Source organism: Hipposideros armiger, unplaced genomic scaffold (genome assembly GCF_001890085.2).
Source record: "Hipposideros armiger isolate ML-2016 unplaced genomic scaffold, ASM189008v1 scaffold_294, whole genome shotgun sequence".
NCBI classification, from domain to species: domain Eukaryota; kingdom Metazoa; phylum Chordata; class Mammalia; order Chiroptera; family Hipposideridae; genus Hipposideros; species Hipposideros armiger.
Genome location: NW_017731644.1, coordinates 416,297 through 435,418, shown reverse-complemented (window position 1 = coordinate 435,418; position 19,122 = coordinate 416,297). Strand labels below are relative to the sequence as shown.

The following is a 19,122-nucleotide window of genomic DNA, read 5'->3' as shown; positions in this document are numbered from 1 at the left end:
ATTCCCACCCCCAATTCATAACAGAAGTCAATGACACCATAATGGAGCTCATGGCATATAGATAGATACCTAATGCCACCAGGAACATGTGAGAGTCTGCTCCTGAGTATCTGAATAGGAAGATATGGGTCACTGACAGCTGGGTCAGGCAGGCCTCAGGTAAAAATTCTTCCCTACTCCAGGCCTTGGGTCCATGGGCCAAAGAGGAGATCTAGAAGGCCGTTCTCCCTAAATGTATCAGTTAGCTATTGAAAAAAAAAAATTTTATGCATTTGAAAAATAAGTGTTGACATAAGAAATGTCCAAACCTGTAGAGAATTTTTATAAAAGTTTATTTGAACCAAACTGATGACATATGCCAGGAAGCAAGATCTCAAGAGCTCCAGAGAATAACAGTTTTACAGCTTCTTTCATGCATTTCAAATTAAGGAGGGAAAGTAAGAAAGATTACATGAAGGTGGGAGAAAGCAAGGCAGGGATCAGATAACAGGACAGTTAACAAGATTATGTGCTCTCTTGAGGGTCATTATGGCTCATTTCAAAGGTGTGTTGACCCAGATGCACAGAAAACAATAGACTGGGCTTGCTTAAGGCAAAGATAAGCCTTTTACTAAAACTTATAGGCCTGGGGCATGACTACCCACCATGACCTGCCCAGTTAGGAATTTATGATCAAATCACCCTGTGAGATGACTTTCCATAGAACCCCTTTTTTCATCCACACAAGACTCAGTGGCCTAAAAAAACAGTCATTTATTGTAGTGATCTTATTTCGTTCAGCTGATCTAAACTGGGTTTGGCTGGGGCGACTTGGCTGTCCTCTCCATTTCTCTCACCCTCCTCTTGGGATCATCAGGCCAGTCCAAGCATGTTCTTCTGCTGGCCATGGCAGAAGCACGAGAGCACAAGCAAAAACTCACGAGGTCTCCTGAGGTCTAGGTCTGGGGCTGGTACGCCAGCACATCTGCATTTCTTCTATTATGTTAAAATGCACATAAAATTTACCATTTTAACCATTTTAAGTGTTCGTTAATTATATTCATAATTGTTGTGCAACCATCACATTCTACATCTCCAGAACATTTTCATCATCCCAAACTGAAATTCTGTACCCATTAAATAATAACTCCCGATTTCCGCCTTCCCCCAACCCCTCGGAATCACTATTCTACTTTCTGCATCTATGAATTTGACTACACTAGGTACCTCGTATAAGTGGAATCATATATTATTTGTCCTTTTGTGTCTGGCTCCTTTCATTTAATATTTTCAGGGTTCATCCATGTTGTCACATTTACCAGCATTTCATTCCCTTTTAAAGCTGAATAATATTCCATAATACATTTATACTACATTGTGTTTATCTATCCACCCATTGATGGACATTTGGGTTGTTTCAGTTTTTTGGCTATCACGAATAATGCTGCTATGAACATTGGTGTACAAATACCTGTTTAAGTCCCTGCTTTCAATTCTTTTGGGTACATATCCAAAACTGGATCTTATCGTAGCTCTACATTTAATTTTTTGAGGAACTGTCCTATTGTTTTCCACAGTGGCTGCATCATTTTATATTCCCACCAACAGTGTGCAAGGGTTCTAATTTCTCTACCAATGCTTGTTTTCTGTTTTGTTTTTTTTTAATAATAACCATCCTAATGGGTGATAAGTGATACCTCATTGTGGTTATTATGATTTGCATTGCTATAACAACTAGTGATATTGAGCACCTTTTCATGTGCTTTTTGGCCATTTGTATATCTTTGGAGAAATGACTATTCAAGTCTTTGCCCATTTTTAAATTTGGTTGTGATTGTTGAGTTGTAGTACTTTATGTATTCTGGATATTTATCCCTCATCAGATGTATGATTTGCAAATATTTTCTCCCATTCTGTGGATTGCTTTTTCAATCTGTTGATAGTATCTTTTGCACAAAAGCTTTCAGTTTTGATGATCTCCAGTTTATCAAAATTTTCTTTTGTTGCCTGTACTTTTAGTATCAGAGCCAAGAAATCATTGCCAAATCCAATATCATGAAGCTTTTTCCTATGTTTACTTCTAATATCTTTATATTTTTAATTCTTAGATTTTGACCCATTTTATTTTTTATATATGGCCTAAAGTAAGGATCCAACTTTTTTTTGCACATGGATATCCAGTTGTCCCAGCACCATTTGTTAAAAAGACTGTCCTTTCCCCATTGAATGCTCTTGTCACCCATGTTGAAAGTTATTTGACCATATACGCAAGAGTTTATTTCTGAGGTCTCTATCCAATTGGTCTATATGTCTGTCTTTATGCCAGTACCATATTCTTTCGATTACTGTGACTAATAAGTTTTAAAATCAGAAAGTGTGAGATCTCCAACTATGTTCTTTTTTTTTTGAGATTGTTTTGGCTATTTGGGCATCTCTTGAGATTCCATATGAATTTTAAGATAGATTTTTCTATTTCTGCAAAAGAATGTCATTGGGATTTTAATAGGCATTGCATTGGATTTGTAGTTCACCTTGAGGAGTATTGACATCTTAACAATATTAGGTCTTCCAATCCGTGAACATGAGATCTTCCTATTTACTCATATTTTTATTTCTTTTAGCAGTGTTTTGTAGTTTTCAGTATCCAAGCCTTGCCCTCCTTAGTTAAATTTAATCTTAAGTATTTTATTCTTTTTGATGTTATTGTAAGCGGATTGTTTTCTTAATTTCCTTTTCAGATTGTTCATTGTTAGTGTAACATCTGACTCATTTTATTGGCCAAAGTAATCACATGGTCAAACCCAAAGTCAGGAAGGAGGTGGAGAAGTAACCCCACCCATCATGGGAGGGCACCGCAAAGTTACGTCACAAAGTAAATCAATACAAGGCAGAGTGAAGAATTGGATCTTATAACACTATATCCCACACTGAGCTTCCTAGGCAGACTTTAGCATTATTTTTCCAGGGTCTTTCTTCAAAGTAGTCGGCTCCAACCCCTTCAACCTACACAATTATGCAGTGAAAGTGGGGTCTGGGGAGGGGGAGGGAATGAAAGGAGTGAGCAGATAAAGGAAGTAGGTAACAAGGTGCCTAGGTAAATTGCTGGTGCCCAGCTGAACAAGCAGTAGGTATGGAGGTAAACAGAAGGCAAGGAATCAGAAGGCCTTCTTCTTGATCTTGGGAAGGTCTCTTAACATCTCTGAGCCTCAGTTCCTCCTTTGATGGTGTGCTAGATGATCTCTAAGGGCCCTTCCTGTATTAACTCTGCATCCTATGCCAATTCTAACAGTGCTGCCCCAGAATAGAAAACAAACCAACATTGGAAAATCCACTCTCTATACAGATCCATAGGCACACATATCTGTGCCAGTGGCCAACTATGTGTCCCACAGATCTCCTCATCTTCTGCTTTACATTATAGTTTTATTAGTGTGCTTTCTTTTTTTTATTCTGTACCACCTGGGATTTCCTTGCAAGAGGAAAGATAGTCTGAACTATCTTAACTGTCCCCAGAACAGTAGTCACCAAATAGATTTTTTTAACTGAACTGAGTGAAAACCTCCAGTATCTTTTAAGTTTAATGATTTATCCTGAGTTTTAAACTTCCAAATAAATTTTCTGTGGAACCTAAGTTGCTGGGGACACAACAGCAAGTTCAGCAAGTACTCTGAATTTATTGGAAATGAGTTTTCTCCTCCAAATGCAACTGGTTTATTTTGCTAATTCTATGCTACAACGCCTTTAGTAGACACAATACCTCGGTTTAATATTTTGGAATTTTAATGTATTGAAATATGTTCAGTGACCATGTAAATATGTAATATTGTACATGTCCAATGCAAGCTTAGAAAAAGTTGTCAGAAGGCCAAGGTTCTTGACTTATAGAGAAATGAGATCAGTGTTTAAAAGTATTTTCCTAGTCTCTGTTGAAAACTTTTGGCTTGAAAATCATATAAAGAGTAAAATGAAGGCATATATTAGACCTTTCCCAATTAAAGTTTTATTCTTAACTATTACTATATAGTATGTATTTTTTTCCAACTTATTGCATTTGAAGAAGTGATTTCTTTCAGCATAAAATCAGTCTAGGAACTAATTAACTTGAAAAAATGATCAATGAATGAATATTAATTCATTTTTTTAAGTTAGTACAAGTTCATAGAGAGAAATCAGCACTTTGTGTCCTCCAAGAATTTTTACTTACCATTCTTTGCTGTGTATAATGTGCTCCATGTGTAATGCACACCCCCACTTCTTTGGCCCAAACTTTCAGAGGAAAAATAATCTTTCATTTTAATTTTTTAATTCAAATTTTTATTTGTTTATATTTAGATACTTGTTTTTTGTATTATAAAAGAATTTTAGCATTTTTTAACATACAGTACAAGAAATTTTATGTAACAAATAATTGGGTTGTTGGAAAAGTCATGACGTATTTTTTTCTATGTTTTTCGTTGTAAAAATGTGTCATGACTTTTCTGACAACCCAATAATTACAAAACACAAGAACAGCTACAAGGTACAAGAAATTTTATGTACTGGTAACAAATTTACGATATTTACGCATCATAGAAGGCCAAGAACTCTTCCTTACTGTCAATATCAGAAGTATCATCTTCTTCAATTTCTATATTAGTGGTGTCTTCTGAAGAGTCCCTTTCCTCACCCGGGTAAATTTCATTGTCCTTGGTTCCATCCATTGCATTGCTGATGCCACATTTTTTAAACAATTTCACGAACACTTCCTTCTTGACACTGTTTCACGATTTTAGGATTCAATCACAAACCTGGGTGATGGATGCTTTCTTGATTCTGCCTGTAGGTGTTAAATCATTACCAGCTGACTGCATCCACGACATCCACTCTTTCTTCATTAGGGCCTTAAAGGGCTTGTTTACCAACACATCAAGAGGTTGCGATTGGCTGGTTAGCCCACCAGATATCACAGCAAGTTGGATTTTCAAGTCTTCGTTTCATTTCGTTGAATCATTAGCCAAAATTGCTTTCATTGAAAGTTCATAAGTTCAACAAAACAGATGATCATATTCCAGGGTACTTTTGGGTTGTCAGAAAAGTCATGACTTTTTTTCTATGTTTTTCGTTGCAAAAATGAATCATGACTTTTCGGACAACCCAATATTTTGCATACAGATATCGTTATTAATTTCTAGAGTTACACTTTTAAATCATAAGCATAAATAAAATAATTAAAAACATTTATATAGATACAGAATTAGTACTACCTATGTATAATATGCATCCTTATTTTTCCCTCACAAATTTGGGCAAAAAAGTGTGCATTATACATGGAAAAATACGGTAACTGAATGAGTAATAGTCACTCTCCCAGAATCCCAAAAAATAGAAATATCTCCTGTTTGCTTGGGAATGCAGACCTAAGAAAAATGCCATGGTGAAGGCCATATTGTACATATGGCCCCTAGAGCCATGGAAACCCTAAAACAACTCATCAAGAATGTGTTATTTTTGGCTCTACCAATGGCTTACTTCTCCTCTCCTCTCCTTTTAGGCTGCCCTGTCAAAGGTCACCCTACCCCCAATATCACCTGGTTCCATGGTGGTCAGTCAGTTGCTACTGTCACAGGATTGACACATCACATCTTGGCAGCTGGACAGATTCTCCAGGTTGCAAATCTTAGTGGCAAGTCTCAAGGGGAATTCAGCTGCCTTGCTCAGAACGAGGCAGGAGTGCTCGTGCAAAAGACCTCTCTTGTGATCCAAGGTAAGAAACCCTTTGGGGTTTGGATGCTGGGCTTGTTTCTTGAACAAGAGAGAATCTTAATTCTCTAGTAGACAAAGTGATTTCTGATCTCCAGTGGTTCCTAGAGCATGAAAACTGAAACTAAACCATGTTTCCATAATGGAGCCACTGGGCCCTGCCCATACAGAACCTGGAAAAATCAGTGCTGTTTTCATAAATGCGCCCTTCTGCTCAGGGACCAAGGAAACATCACCCTATAGCACAGTCAAATGTGTTTCCTTTATGCTAAGTTAACTAGTAAAGAAACACACACACACACACACACACACTCGCACATGTAAAGTAGCCTCTTAAGAAAATACAAATTTTCTCTGTTGGTTTGGTTCCAAAATACCTCTTGATTTGAACCGCTTGGTTATTGCAACTTCCGGTCATCCTGAAGAGTTTTCAGCTGTACTCACGTGCTGAGTGCTTTCCAGGCGCCTTTCCCGTGGCCCCTGTCAAAGAACAGACTGAGAAGCCTGTGTGACTGGTGCATTAACATTCCAGGAACACGGGCAGGTCAGAAAGCCCTTGGGCAGGGCCTGGCATTTGCTGTACCAAGAAAGTTATGAATAAACCCAAAACAGCGGGTGAGGAGTCAAAACTGGCCTTGTTATAGAAACTGAGTGAGGCTTTTAAGTTTTCCGTAGGCTGGTTCTACCTGTGACCTATGTGTGACACTTTTAGAGAAAGCAAAATTCTGCATGAATGCTAAATGGAGGATTCTGTGGCAAGGGACAGATTTTTGGGCCAATATAGCACATGAGAAGGGAGACTTTCTAGCACATGGGTTTCTCCCTTACACATCCTCCCCTGCCTTTTTCCAAAGAGTAAGTGTTCCATTTTCTCTGCTGAAAACCAGAAGCCAGTGCTTCTCTGTAAAATTTGTAATGCACAGCTTTGCACATAAGCACTCGCAGTTTACCAACCCACAGTTATTTTTAACAACTTTTCTACCAGTGAGCCCCAGACCCCCAAATAGAAACTCCAAAGAAATTGCTTTTCTTAACTGACATCAGTGTCTCACGTCAATGAGTACTCTCTGGATGGGCTGGGGTATTTTTGTAACATCTACAAAGTCTAACTTGAATCTGCAGCTTTAAATATGATTGTTAAGTATCTCTGATATTTTTACATCTCTTTGTTGAAAAATAAAATTTCTTTCTGGTGAGCCCGTAGGAAAAAAAAAAAAAAAGAGCACTTTAGGAGGTATGTTTAAAAATAGTAAGTGCTACAGCCACTGATTAAGTGCTCTCTGTGCCAGGCACTGGGCTCGGCCCTTTACCTTCATTTTCTCCAGGCCTCACAACTTGATGAGTAAGGGCTACTGTGCTTATTTTATGGGTGAGCCAACTGAGGCCCCTAGAGACCACGTGACTTGCCTAGATAGGCTGGGAATAGAGCCCACTGAGGGGCAGAGCTCATGCATAGCACTCACCCTCCCTCCTCCCCCACTGCCCTGCTCAGAAGGAATAGCGAGCATGGGAAATAATGCTGCGTGCTTTTTACCTCTGATCCCCTTTCTGTGACAGATTACTGGTGGTCTGTGGACAGACTGGCAACCTGCTCGGCCTCCTGTGGTAACAGGGGGGTTCTGCAGCCCCGCCTGAGGTGTCTCCTGAACAGCACAGAGGTCAACCCCACTTACTGTGCAGGGAAGGTTCGCCCTGTTGTGCAGCCCGTCGCCTGCAACCGGAGAGACTGCCCTTCTCGGTGAGTGTAGCCAAGGCTGGCTCGGGCCTCTCAGCCCCCAGCTGGGGCCCTGACTTTTAGCCAAGTTGGTAGCCAGCCCTTGTCTAGCACTATGCAGGGAGAGACGCCAAGTGCAGGTGAGGGGGCCTGCCCTCCAAGGAGCTGTTCTTTCGTAGATACACAGGCTTGTCAAGCCTCCCCACCATGCAGAAAATACCCCTTCGAATGTGCCTCCTCCCTTATCCCTGTTTGTTCCCTCAACACATCCCAAGTGCCCGAAAGGCTCTGTTCAGGGAGCAGGGTCATCCCATCCTGCAGGAAGAAACTGGCTCTCTGTAAGACAAGAAAAGCATTTACAGTTCAAGTGCTGAGGGGATGGACAGTACTGGCCTTGACCCCAACCTGTCCCCTTTCTCCTAACTTTAAAAACCTGTGCTAATCAGTACTCCAGTTTACTGGAAGAAATCTTGTCCTCTTGTTTTCCACAAATAATAGCATCCTGCTAAAGTTGTAATAAGTCTCCATTTCTTAGAGTTGCCTCAATGTTGGATATACATTCTCTGTATTTGGGTCCCTTATAGAGCCCAGAATGACACGCATGGCCTCTGCCTCTCACATCTTCCTCCAGCTTTAAGAAGCTGAGTCCCGACTGAGCAGGTCCACTGCAGCCTTCAGGCGCTGGCTAAAGGGATAATGGGTGGGCTTAGACTTGGCACCAGCATGGCACCCTGAGTCTTGGGGGACTTGGCTGGGCCCTGAAATGCCCCTTGACTACCTATCTGTAGGACTTTCATACAGCTACTTAGGCGACCGCTTTTTGTGTTTTGCCAGCTGAGTCATAAGGAGCAGCTGAAACCAGGAGAGACTCAATGAAATATGAAACATACTCATTAATATCAGCAGTTTGACTTGCTGACAGGAAGGTTTCCACGGGAATGATTAATGTCCTTTTATACCCTTCCTGAACTGTAACATAGCCCATACCTCTCTCCTCTCAACCTCCCACCCCAGCTCCTGAAAAATTGCTGAAATGTATATTTGGAAATAAAAGTTGATTGAAACCCAGGCCTGACATTCACCAGGGATATAAGAGCCTGGAAGACTGCCCTTGCCAAGCTGTGTGAAATGAAGAAGAGGTCTTGGACATGCCAAGGACTTTTTGATTTGCTGTGGTGATGGTCAGAGTCAATCAGCCTCATTTACTTCTGCAAATGCAATAATGGCTGTGTCTGCACAGGTTTCAGTGCCCCAGGAGCTTTGAAACACCTCGTGCCTGCTACCTAAGCGGCCCTGTTCCTGTGGGTTGCAATTCTGCACACAGTCCTCTCTCTCCAGGGCAAATGGAGCAGGAGAGTTCCACCAAACTATTGAAGTCACAGGTCCAGATGCAGGAGGAATTTTCTCCCTGTCCCTGCCACTTGCCTCTCCTCAGAGCTACATGTGCCATCATTGGACCAGGAGGTGGCCAAAGGTTAACCTTTGATGGTTTCCCAACCAGGCCTCTTGGGCACTTTAGCAGCCTTCTTTGCACATACAAAAAATGTGTCGCCCTGGTCATCTTTTTGAATAGCTGTGGGAAGTCCTGCTTTGACTCAGATAGGACCATTTCATTTAGATACATTTTTTCTCAGGCAATAAAACCAAAGAATGGGTTTTTTTGTTTGTTTGTTTTTCTAGATTGAGTGAAATGGCTAGGCAGCACCAAGTCTTTTCTCACTAGTTTTTCCCAAAATTTCCCTCCTTCCCCTCCTTTTTGAATCATCCCAGGGTGCAAACGTCCAGAGAGAACCCTAACATGTTTTTATATAGACCAAGGATTTCAGTGTTTCCCAGCTGACAGCTTAGTTTTTGGAGAAAAGCCATTTGTCAATGTCTTGGTCAGTCTCACTTCCAAAGATCTGAATTGTAGTTGGAACCTAACCTTCTGAGAACATCTACTTTCAGCCCTTTAAGAGGTATAAGACCTATAGACTGTGACTCATGGAGGTGGAAAGTTGCTCCAGAAAGCTGGAAGGAACTTTGCATGTTCCTGAGAGATTAAACAAAACCTAATGACACATGAGTTAAGGCGAGGTAGAAAATACAGTGAGTGCTAGCAGATGAAATGTTAGCTTAAGTGAGACCCACAATGCCTCCTGGGTCAGGAGGTAACACAGGCGTGGCTCTGACTCCGCTAGGACATTGTCTCACCTCTGCCACACACTGGGGTGCCTTTAGGAAGTACCAGAACTGCAGTGCAGTGTAACTGGCTCAAGGACTATTTCCCCAGAGTGTTCCATCTGCAAGCTCATGGCTTTTGGGGTCAGTGTCAAGCTGAGGCAACTGATCTGCAGAATACTCTTTCAAGATGCACCTTTTTAGTCAATTTCTGAAAGGTATTTGTTTCCTGTGGCTGCTGTAACAAATTACCACAAACAGGGTTGCTTAAAAAAAACAGAAAATTTATTCTCTCACAGTTTTGGAGCCCAGAAGTCCAAAATCAAGGTGTCGGCAGGATTGCACCAACCCCCTCCCCGCCAAAAGGTTCTAGGGGAGAACTTGCTCCTTGGCCCTTGCAGCTTCTGAGGCTCCAAGCATCCCTTGGCTTGTGACCACATCATCCCATCCTTTGCCTGTGTGGTCACACTGTCTCCTCCTTTTCTGTGTTCAATCTCCCTCTGCGTTTCTCTTATAAGGATACCTGTGATGACATTTAAGGCCTACCCAGATAACTTAGGATAATCTCATCTCAAAATCCTTAATTATATCTGTAAAAACCCTTTGTCCAAACAAAGTAACATTCACAGGTTCCAAGGATTTGATGTAGATTTCTTTTGGGGGGCCATTTTCCCCTATGCCATCCCAAGGATATATTGTGAAAAGGGCCATGCCCCCCGCCAATTAGCTGTGTGGTGAGATCAAGGAGGTGTGGGGGGCTCTTTTTCTGAGAGCATACAGCATCGTTCCTCTCCCCAGTGCCCAACCCTTTGCAGCTGCCCTGACTTCTCTTCCTCTCCACAGGTGGATGGTGACCTCCTGGTCCGCTTGTACCCGGAGCTGCGGAGGAGGCATCCAGACCCGCCGGGTGACCTGCCAGAAGCTGAAAGCCTCTGGGATCTCCACTCCTGTGTCCAATGACATGTGCACACAACTCGCCAAACGGCCAGTGGATACCCAGGCTTGTAACCAACAGCTCTGTGTGGAGTGGGCCTTCTCCAGCTGGGGCCAGGTAAGAAGGTTTTATTTCAAAGGTAAATCTAAAGGTGCTGACCCTGACACAATAGGAAGTAAAATGACTAGTATGTGATCTATCCTGGAAACTGTTCCATGTGCACTTGAGGAAAATGTGTCATCTGCAGTTTGGGGATGAAATGCTCTATAAATATCTATTAAGTCAAATTGGTATAATATGGCATTTAAGGCCATTATATCCTTATTAATTTTCTGTCTAGATGATATGTCCATTGAAGTAAGTGAAGTATAAAGTCCCTGATTATTATTGTATTACTGTTAATTTCTGTCTTTATGTCCATTGATATTTGCTTTATATTCTGGATGCTCCTATGTTGGGTGCATAGGTATTTACAATTGTCATATTCTCTTCTTTAAAATTATGTAATATGTCTCTGTCTCTTTTTACATTCTTTGTTTTAAAGTGTATTTTATCTGATATGAGTATTGCTACCCAGCTTTCCTTTCATTTCTATTTGCATGGAATGTCTTTTTCCATCCCTTCACTTTCAGTCTGTGTCTTTCAATCTAAAGTGATTTAAGGCAGCATACAGATATGTCATATTTTTTAATCCATTCTGCTGCCCTGTGTCTTTTGATTGGAGTTTTTGGTCCATTTATATTTAAAGTGATTGTTGATAGGTATATGCTTTTTGCCATTTTGTAAATTGATTTTGGGTTGTTTTTGTTTTTTATTCCTCATGCTGTTGATCTCTTTTGTTTTGATTTGTTGGCTTTCTTTAGTGTTTTGATTGGATTCCTTTTGCTTCATTTTTTGTTTATTTTTTCCATGTTTTTGGTTTGTGGTTACCAGGCATGAGTGTGTGTGTGTGTGTAACTATATCTCCATCTATTTTAAGCTGATAGGCATTTAAGTTGAAATGCAATCTAAAAGAACTACATTTTTACTCCCCCCTCCATTGTTTTTGACATCATGTTTTATATCTGTTTTGTGTTTCCCCTGATTATTTATAGTAGCAAAATTAACTATAAATACAATAGTCTTTTAACCTTGCTTTTAGTTTTTTAAGTGGTTGATTAGCTGTTATTGTATATTTGCCTTTACCAGTGAGATTTTTTTCTTTCCTATATTTTCTTATTTCTGGTTATGGCTTTTTCATTTCTGTATAGAGAGACCCTTTGACATTTTTTGGAAGCCTGGTTTAATGGTTGTGAACTCCTTTAGTTTTTTGCTTGTCTGGGAACTCTTTATCCTTCAATTCTGAATGATGACACCTTGCTGGATATAGAATTTTAGGTTGTAGATTCCTTTCTTTCAACACTTTAAATATTTCCTGTTACTCACTTCTGATCTATAAAGTTGCTTCTGAGAAATTAGCTGATGGCCCTATAGAGACTCCCTTGTATGTGACTTGTTCTTTCATTCTTGCTACCATTAAGATGGTCTCTTTATCCTTAACTTTTGCCATTTTAATTACAATATGTCTTGATATGGGTCTCTTGGGTTCGTCTTATTTGGAACTCTGCACTTCCTCTGGACAGGGTAGCTCTGCTGGCAGGTACCGCAGTGTTTTTCTAGCCCCACATTAAGCATCACCCTTCCGTACCTGCTAGATCAGTCTCCAGGTAGAAGGGCCTCTTGTGTGCAGGAGGTGATCTCCTGTTTCTGCTGGATCTAGCTCTAGGTGGGGTGACTAGGGAGGAGCTACAGCACCCTGCAGGTCAGCCAGAGAACCTGGATGGAGCTACCTCCTTATCCATGTGCAGGGGAAACATCAACAATGGCTGTCACCAGTTCCCCTGGCCCTGGGTTGTTCACTCAGCTTCCAGAAAGCGTTCTCAGTTCCCCAACCTTCCCTGTGCAATCTCTCCCTTGCTTGTGCAAAAGCTGTTCAATTGGCTCACAGCTGTCTTTTAGAAGGAATTGCTCTAAATATAGATGTACATTCTAGGTGTTCTTGGGCGGGGGCGAGCTCAGCGTCCACCTACACCACCATCTTGGACCCACTAGAATGTTTTAGAATGCATATACTGTGTTCAAAATCTATTGGAAACCCACTGAGCATTTAAGAGCAGCCTACCAGCACTAATAATCAACTAGTACCCACCAACTGTGTGGGAACAACTACTGTGGTCTGTTGGAGGCTGGGGCTTCTTGAGAGGATGACCTCTCTGACTGGTCAGGCATACTTTCTGATTGGTTGGTGTCTGAACCATACCATTAAGCTTGGCTAGCTGGGATACCCCCAAACAACCACAAGTCTCTTAATTATTTGTGTAACTATATGAAATGATGTGACTGAATGCTTTTTGGGCAGTTTGGCAACTCAATACTTGTTAGAACTGGCCATCTACACATTGCTGCACTCATGTCCCTCCATCCCGATGTCGAGGTGTGTTCTTTGGAAAACAATCACTTGGAACTTCCTATCTAGTTAATACACTGTGGCCATCTCTAATGAAGAGCAAATGTTATTTGGGAAAAATGTGGCACTTTTGGGGGGGAAATTCACTTGTAACGCATAAGCCATTTGTCCCAGGTGAGTCAGGGGATAATGTTCAACATTGGCCAATCAACACATTTGGCCAGAGGCTTCTTTTTGGCGCCTCCACCAACCCCCACTTATTTCCAGTGACCTAATGTATGTGCTTCATAATGAAAGAGGCATGAGCTCCCCCTTGCCCCCACGCCTGGGGGATATCATCTTTCTCTTACCTGGAAAAGCCCACTTCTGATAGCTCTCATTCAGCCCAAGGCAGCTCTGCTTTTAGGCCCTCAACTTATTGGCAGTTTGTGAAATTACAATTGGGAACAGATCTGGCTACACATGGGAGATGTTTCTGCATTGTATCATTGAGGTCACTCAAGGGGACATACAGTGCACATTGATCATTCTCGGTAATTATTTTTCCTAAAGAGAAAAATAAGTCTTTCCTGTCAAACACTCTCAACCCCTTCTTCTTTTAAAACCCTCTAGGCAAGTATGTCTCAAGCTTTAATGTGAATCACCTGTGGATATTGTTAAAAATGCTAATTCTGATATGGCAGGTCTGGAGTAGAGCTATGGAGGCTGCGTTTTTTTTTTTATTGAGGTATAATTGACATGTAACATATTAGTTTCAGGTGCACAACATAATGATTCAACATTTGTATGCATTGTGAAATGATCACCATAATAAGTCTAGTTAACATCTGTCACCATATAGTTACCAAAAAAAGTTTTCTTCTGATGAGCTTTTAACATCTACTCTTAGCAACTGTTGAATATTCAATACAGTATTATTAAATAGTGACTATGCTATATATCTCCATGACTAATTTATAACTAGAAGTTTGTAAGTTTTGACCCCCTTCACTGATTCTGCCCACCCCCTATCCCCTGCCTCTGGCAACCACCAATCTGGACGCTGGGTTTATTTATTTTTTTTTAGATTCCACATATAAGTAAGATCATATAGTACTTGTCTGACTTATTTCATTTAGCATAATTCCCTCAAGGTCCATACCTGTTGTCACAAATGGCAAGATGTCATTCTTTTTTATGGCTAAGTATTATTCCTCTGTGTGTGTGTTTGTGTATGTATTCCATTTTTTGGAAACTTAGCTCGTTTACATACCTTGGCTATTGTGAATAATGTTGCAGTGAACATGGGGATGCATAGATCTTTTTGAATTAGCGTTTTCAATATTTTTGGATAAATACCCAGAAGTCAAATTGCTGGACCATAAAATAAGTCTAGTTCTTTATGAACCTCCATACTGTTCTCCATTGTGGCTGCACCAATTTACATTCCCACCAAGAGTGCACAAGGATTCTTTTTCCTCCAGATCTTCACCAGTACTTTTGTCTCTTTGATAATAGCCATTCTAACAGTATTGGTGATGTCTCGTGGATTTGCATTTCCCTGATGATTAGTGATGTTGTGCTCTGTTTCATATACTTGTTGGCCATGTAAGCCTTCTTTGGAAAAATTTCTATTCAGATCTTCTGCCGCTTTTTAAATTGGGTTGTTTGGGTGTTCGCTATATTCACCCCTTATCAGATATACAATTTTCAATTATTTTCTGCTATTCAATAGGTTGTCTTTTTGGAGTTTTTGTTTTTTCTTTTTTCTTTAACTTTTTATTAAGAAAAGTTGTAAGTATACATAAAAATGGCGACACTGATACAATGAACCTCCGTATACTTATGCCCCAGCTTAAATATTTATCAAGTTATGGTCAATCTTATTTCATCTCTTTAACCTCACTCCCAAAATATTTTTCAGCAGATCTTCCCCTTAGCATTTTTCTATACATACTTCAGTATGTATCTCTAAAAGATAGACTTCTCTTTAAAATATAGTCATAATATCATTACACCTAAAAAAGTAATAATTTCTTAATCATTAAGTATTAGCTTTTACATTTCCCTGATTGTTTTGTAAGTCATTTTTAACAGTTTGAATCAAATCCAAATAAAGTCTGGATATTACAATTGGTTGACATCAGTTAAGCATTTTAAAATTTCTAGGTATGTTTTATCTATCCTTTTTTCCCTTACAATTTATTTGTTGGAGAAACTAGGCCATTTGTAGAATTTCCCATGGTTTGGGTTTTTCTGATTGCTTCCACTGGAGTTTTTTTAGTGGTGTCTTATGGTGTGCAGACGTTTTTTAGTTTTAAAGTCCCACTTGTTTATTTTTGCTTCTGTTGCCCTTGCTTTTGGTGTCAAAATCAAAATCATTTCCAAGACCAGTGTTAAGGAGCTTATTGCCTATGTTTTCTTCTAGGAGTTTTATGGTTTCAGGTCTTACATTCAAGTTTTTAATCCATTTTGAGTTAATTTTTGTCTTATGGTGTAAGTTAGTGGTCCAGTTCCATTCTTTTGCATGTGGCTGTCCAGTTGTCCTAAATCCATTTATGGAAGAGACTGTCATTTCCCCATTGTATGTTCTTGGCTTCTTTGTTGTAAATTAATTGACCATAGATGCATGAATTTATTTCTGGGCTCTCTCTTCTGTTCCATTGATCAATGTGTATGTTTTTATGCCACTACCATAATGTGTTGGTTACTATAGCTTTGTAATATAGTTTGAAATCAGGGAGTATGATACCTCCAGCTTTTTTATTCTTTCTCAAGATTTCTTTGGCTATTTGGAGTCTTTTGTAGTTACATACAAATTTTAGGATTGTTTGTTCTATTTCCTTGAAAAATGCCATTAGAGTTTTGATAGGGATTACACTGAATCAATAGATTGCTTTGTAGAGTATGGACATTTTAACAATACATTAATTCTTCAAATCTATGAACATGGAATATCTTTCCACTTACTTGTGTTTTCATTAATGTTTTATAGTTTTCAGTATACAGGTCTTTCATTTCCTTCATTAAATTTATTCCCAGGTATTTTTTCTTTTTGATGCAGTTGTAACTAGGGTTAGGGGTTACAACTTAATTTATATTAATTTCTCTTACTGATAGTTTGTTATTAGTATATAAAAATACAACATATTTTTTATGTTGTATTTCTATATACTATTATTGTATATTGATTTTTTGTATCCTGAAACTTTACTGAATTCATTTATTCTAACAGTTTTTTGGTGGAGTCCTTAGGGTTCTCTATATATAAAATCATCTACAAATAGTGACAGTTTTATTTCTTCCTCTCCAATTTGAATGCCTTTTCTTTCTCTTTCTAGTCTAGTTGGTCTAGCTAGGACTTCCAATAATACTGGGGTTGCCAAAAAATGTATAAACATGACTTGTATTCATCTTTGTTATCAGTATATATTGAGTATTACAATTTTAATACAGTGTTTTCCTTTCTTAAAATGTGTCTACATTTTTTTGGCTCCCTCTGCATGTTGAATGAAAGTGGTGAGAGGGGGCATCCTTGTCTAAGAAGAAAAACTTTCAGTTTTTCACTGTTGAGTATGATGTTAGCTGTGGGCTTGTCATATATGGCCTTTATTATGTTTCCTCTACACCCACTTTGTTGAGAGTTTTTATCATGAATGGATGTTGAATTTTGTCACTTTTCCTGCATCAGTTGAGATGATCATATAATTTTTATCCTTCATTTGGTTAATGTGCTATATCACATTGGATGTGGTTATATGGATGGTTAAAAACCATCCTTGTATCCCTGGAATAATTCCCACTTGATCATAATGTATGATCCTTTTAACATATTGTTGAATTTGGTTTCCTAATATTTTGTTGAGGTTTGCATCTATATTCATCAGGGATATTGACCTATTTTTTTCTCTTCTTATGGTGTCCTTATCTGGTTTTGGTATCAGGATAATGCTGGACTCAAAATGAGTTTGGAAGTGTTTGAGAAGGATCAGTATTCTTTTAAAATCTGATAGAATTCACCAGTGAAGCCATCTGGTTTTGTACTTTTGTTAAGAAGTTTTGAATTACTAATTCAATCTCCTTACTAGTAATCAGTCTGTTCAGATTTTCTATCCATGATTCAGTCTTGGTAGGGTGAATGTTTCTAGGCATTTGTATCTTCTAGGTTGTCTAATTTGTTGGCATATAATTGTTCATAGTAGTCTCGTATGATCCTTTGTATTTCTTTGGTATCAGTTGTAACATTTCCTCTTTCATTTCTGATTTTATTTATTTGAGTGCTCTTTTTTATCTTCATAGTCTAGCTAAAAGTTTGTCAGCTTTGTTTCTCTTTTCAAAGAATCAGCTCTTAGTTTTATAAATCTTTCCAATTGCCATTTTAGTCTCTATTTCATATATTTCTGTTCTGATCTTTGTTATTTCCTTCCTCCTGCTAACTTTGGGCTTCAGTTGGTTTTTTATTTTTCTAGTTCATTGAGGTGTAAAGTTAGTTTGTTTGAGATTTTTTGCTTCTTAATGTAGGCGTTTATTGCTATGAAGTCTCCTCTTAGAATTGCTTTTGCTACATCCCATAAGTTTTAGTATGTTGTATTTCCATTTCCATTTAGATCCCTTTCTCTTTACATTTTTTTTTGGTATACTTATTATAGGTGTTGATTTGTGGTAACCATGAGGCTTAGATATATAACATAACAAGTTAGAGCTTTAGAATGAAATCAACATTTTTACTCTTCCCTCACACACACATTTTTTACATCTTTTTATCTTGTGTATCCCTTAACTAATTATTGTCATCATAGTTACTACTTTTGTTTTTTAACCTTCATACTATATTTATGACTGATTAATCTACACCATTTCTATATACTTACATTTACCAGACCAATATTCCCTTCTAAATATTAATGCAGAAATCTCCAATACTAGCAAACTAAATTTAGCAGCATATTAAAAGGATTATATACTACAAACAAGTAGGATTTATTCTTGGAATGTAAGGATGGTTCAACATATGAAAATCAATCACTGTAATATACTACATTAGTAGAATGAAGGAGAAATAAAGACATGGTCATCTCAAGTGATGCAGAACAATCATTTAGTAAAATTCAACACCCTTTCATGATAAAAAACTCAACAAATTAGGAAAAGAAAAAAATCACCTCAAAATAATAAAGACCATATATGAAAACCCACAGCTAACAACATACTCAATGGGGAAGAAGGAAAAATTTTCCCCTAAGATGAAGAACAAGACAATGATGCAATGTTTACTACTTCCATTCAACATAGTATTGGAAGCTCAGAGCATTAGGCAAGAAAAAGAAAGAAAAGTCAAGCCAACCAAATTGGACAGAAGGATGTAAAATTATCTCCCTTCATCGATTATATGATTTCATATATAAAAGCCCTAAAAGTTCTAGTAATAACAACAAAAAATATCTTAGAGCTGATAAACAAATTCAACAAAATTACAGGATACAAAATCAATACATAAAAAACCAATTGCATTTCTATACACAAATAATAAACAATCTGAAAAGAATAAACAATTTAATTTATAGTAGCAAAAATAATAAATACTTAGAAATAAACTTAACCAAGGGAACAAAAGACTTGTACACTGAAAACTACAAAACATTGATAAAAGAAATTAGACACAAATAAATGAAAAGACATCTTCTGTTCATGGATGGACAACAATGTTAAGATGTCAGTACTGCTCAAATTGATCTACAGATTCAATTCAATTCCTATCAAAATCCCAACAGCTTTTTGCAGAAATAGAAAAATCCATCCTATAATTCATATGGAATCCCAAATGGCAAAACAATCTTGAAAAAGCAGAACAAAGTTGCAAGTCTCATACTTTCTGATTTCAAAACTTACTACAAAGCTATTGTAATCAAAGCAGTGTAGTGCTGGCATACAGAAATACATATAGACCAATGGAATGGAATAGAGAGCCCAGAAATAAACTCATGCATATATGGTCAAATTAAATGTGCCAAGATCATTCAATGGGGAAAGGACAGTCTTTTCAACAAATGGTGCTGGGAAAACTGTATATCTACATGCAAGAGGATGAAGGTGGGACCTTACCTTATACCATATACAAAAATTAACACAAAATGGATCAAAGACTTAAACTTAAGAGTTAAAAGTATAAAA

General features: G+C 38.4%; 2 protein-coding genes across 8 annotated transcripts in view; one reads left to right on the top strand and one right to left on the bottom strand.

Moving 5' to 3' along the window:
• SAXO1 (stabilizer of axonemal microtubules 1) overlaps positions 1 to 19,122 on the bottom strand; it is a 119,936-nt gene that overhangs the window by 28,769 nt on the left and 72,045 nt on the right. For 2 of the 5 annotated variants that reach the window (XR_002125825.1, XR_002125832.1), the window contains one exon: positions 683 to 975. The exons of the other annotated variants lie outside the window; for them this stretch is intronic. The gene's annotated coding sequence lies outside the window, so the exon portion shown is untranslated. Of the gene's footprint in view, positions 1 to 682; positions 976 to 19,122 lie in introns of those variants that run through there. 5 annotated transcript variants of the gene reach the window in all.
• ADAMTSL1 (ADAMTS like 1) overlaps positions 1 to 19,122 on the top strand; it is a 909,537-nt gene that overhangs the window by 882,630 nt on the left and 7,785 nt on the right. For all 3 annotated transcript variants that reach the window (XM_019659072.1, XM_019659074.1, XM_019659073.1), the window contains 3 exons: positions 5,510 to 5,722; positions 7,276 to 7,456; positions 10,436 to 10,643. In XM_019659072.1, coding sequence (XP_019514617.1) covers positions 5,510 to 5,722; positions 7,276 to 7,456; positions 10,436 to 10,643 — 602 coding nt within the window. The remainder of the gene's footprint in view (positions 1 to 5,509; positions 5,723 to 7,275; positions 7,457 to 10,435; positions 10,644 to 19,122) is intronic.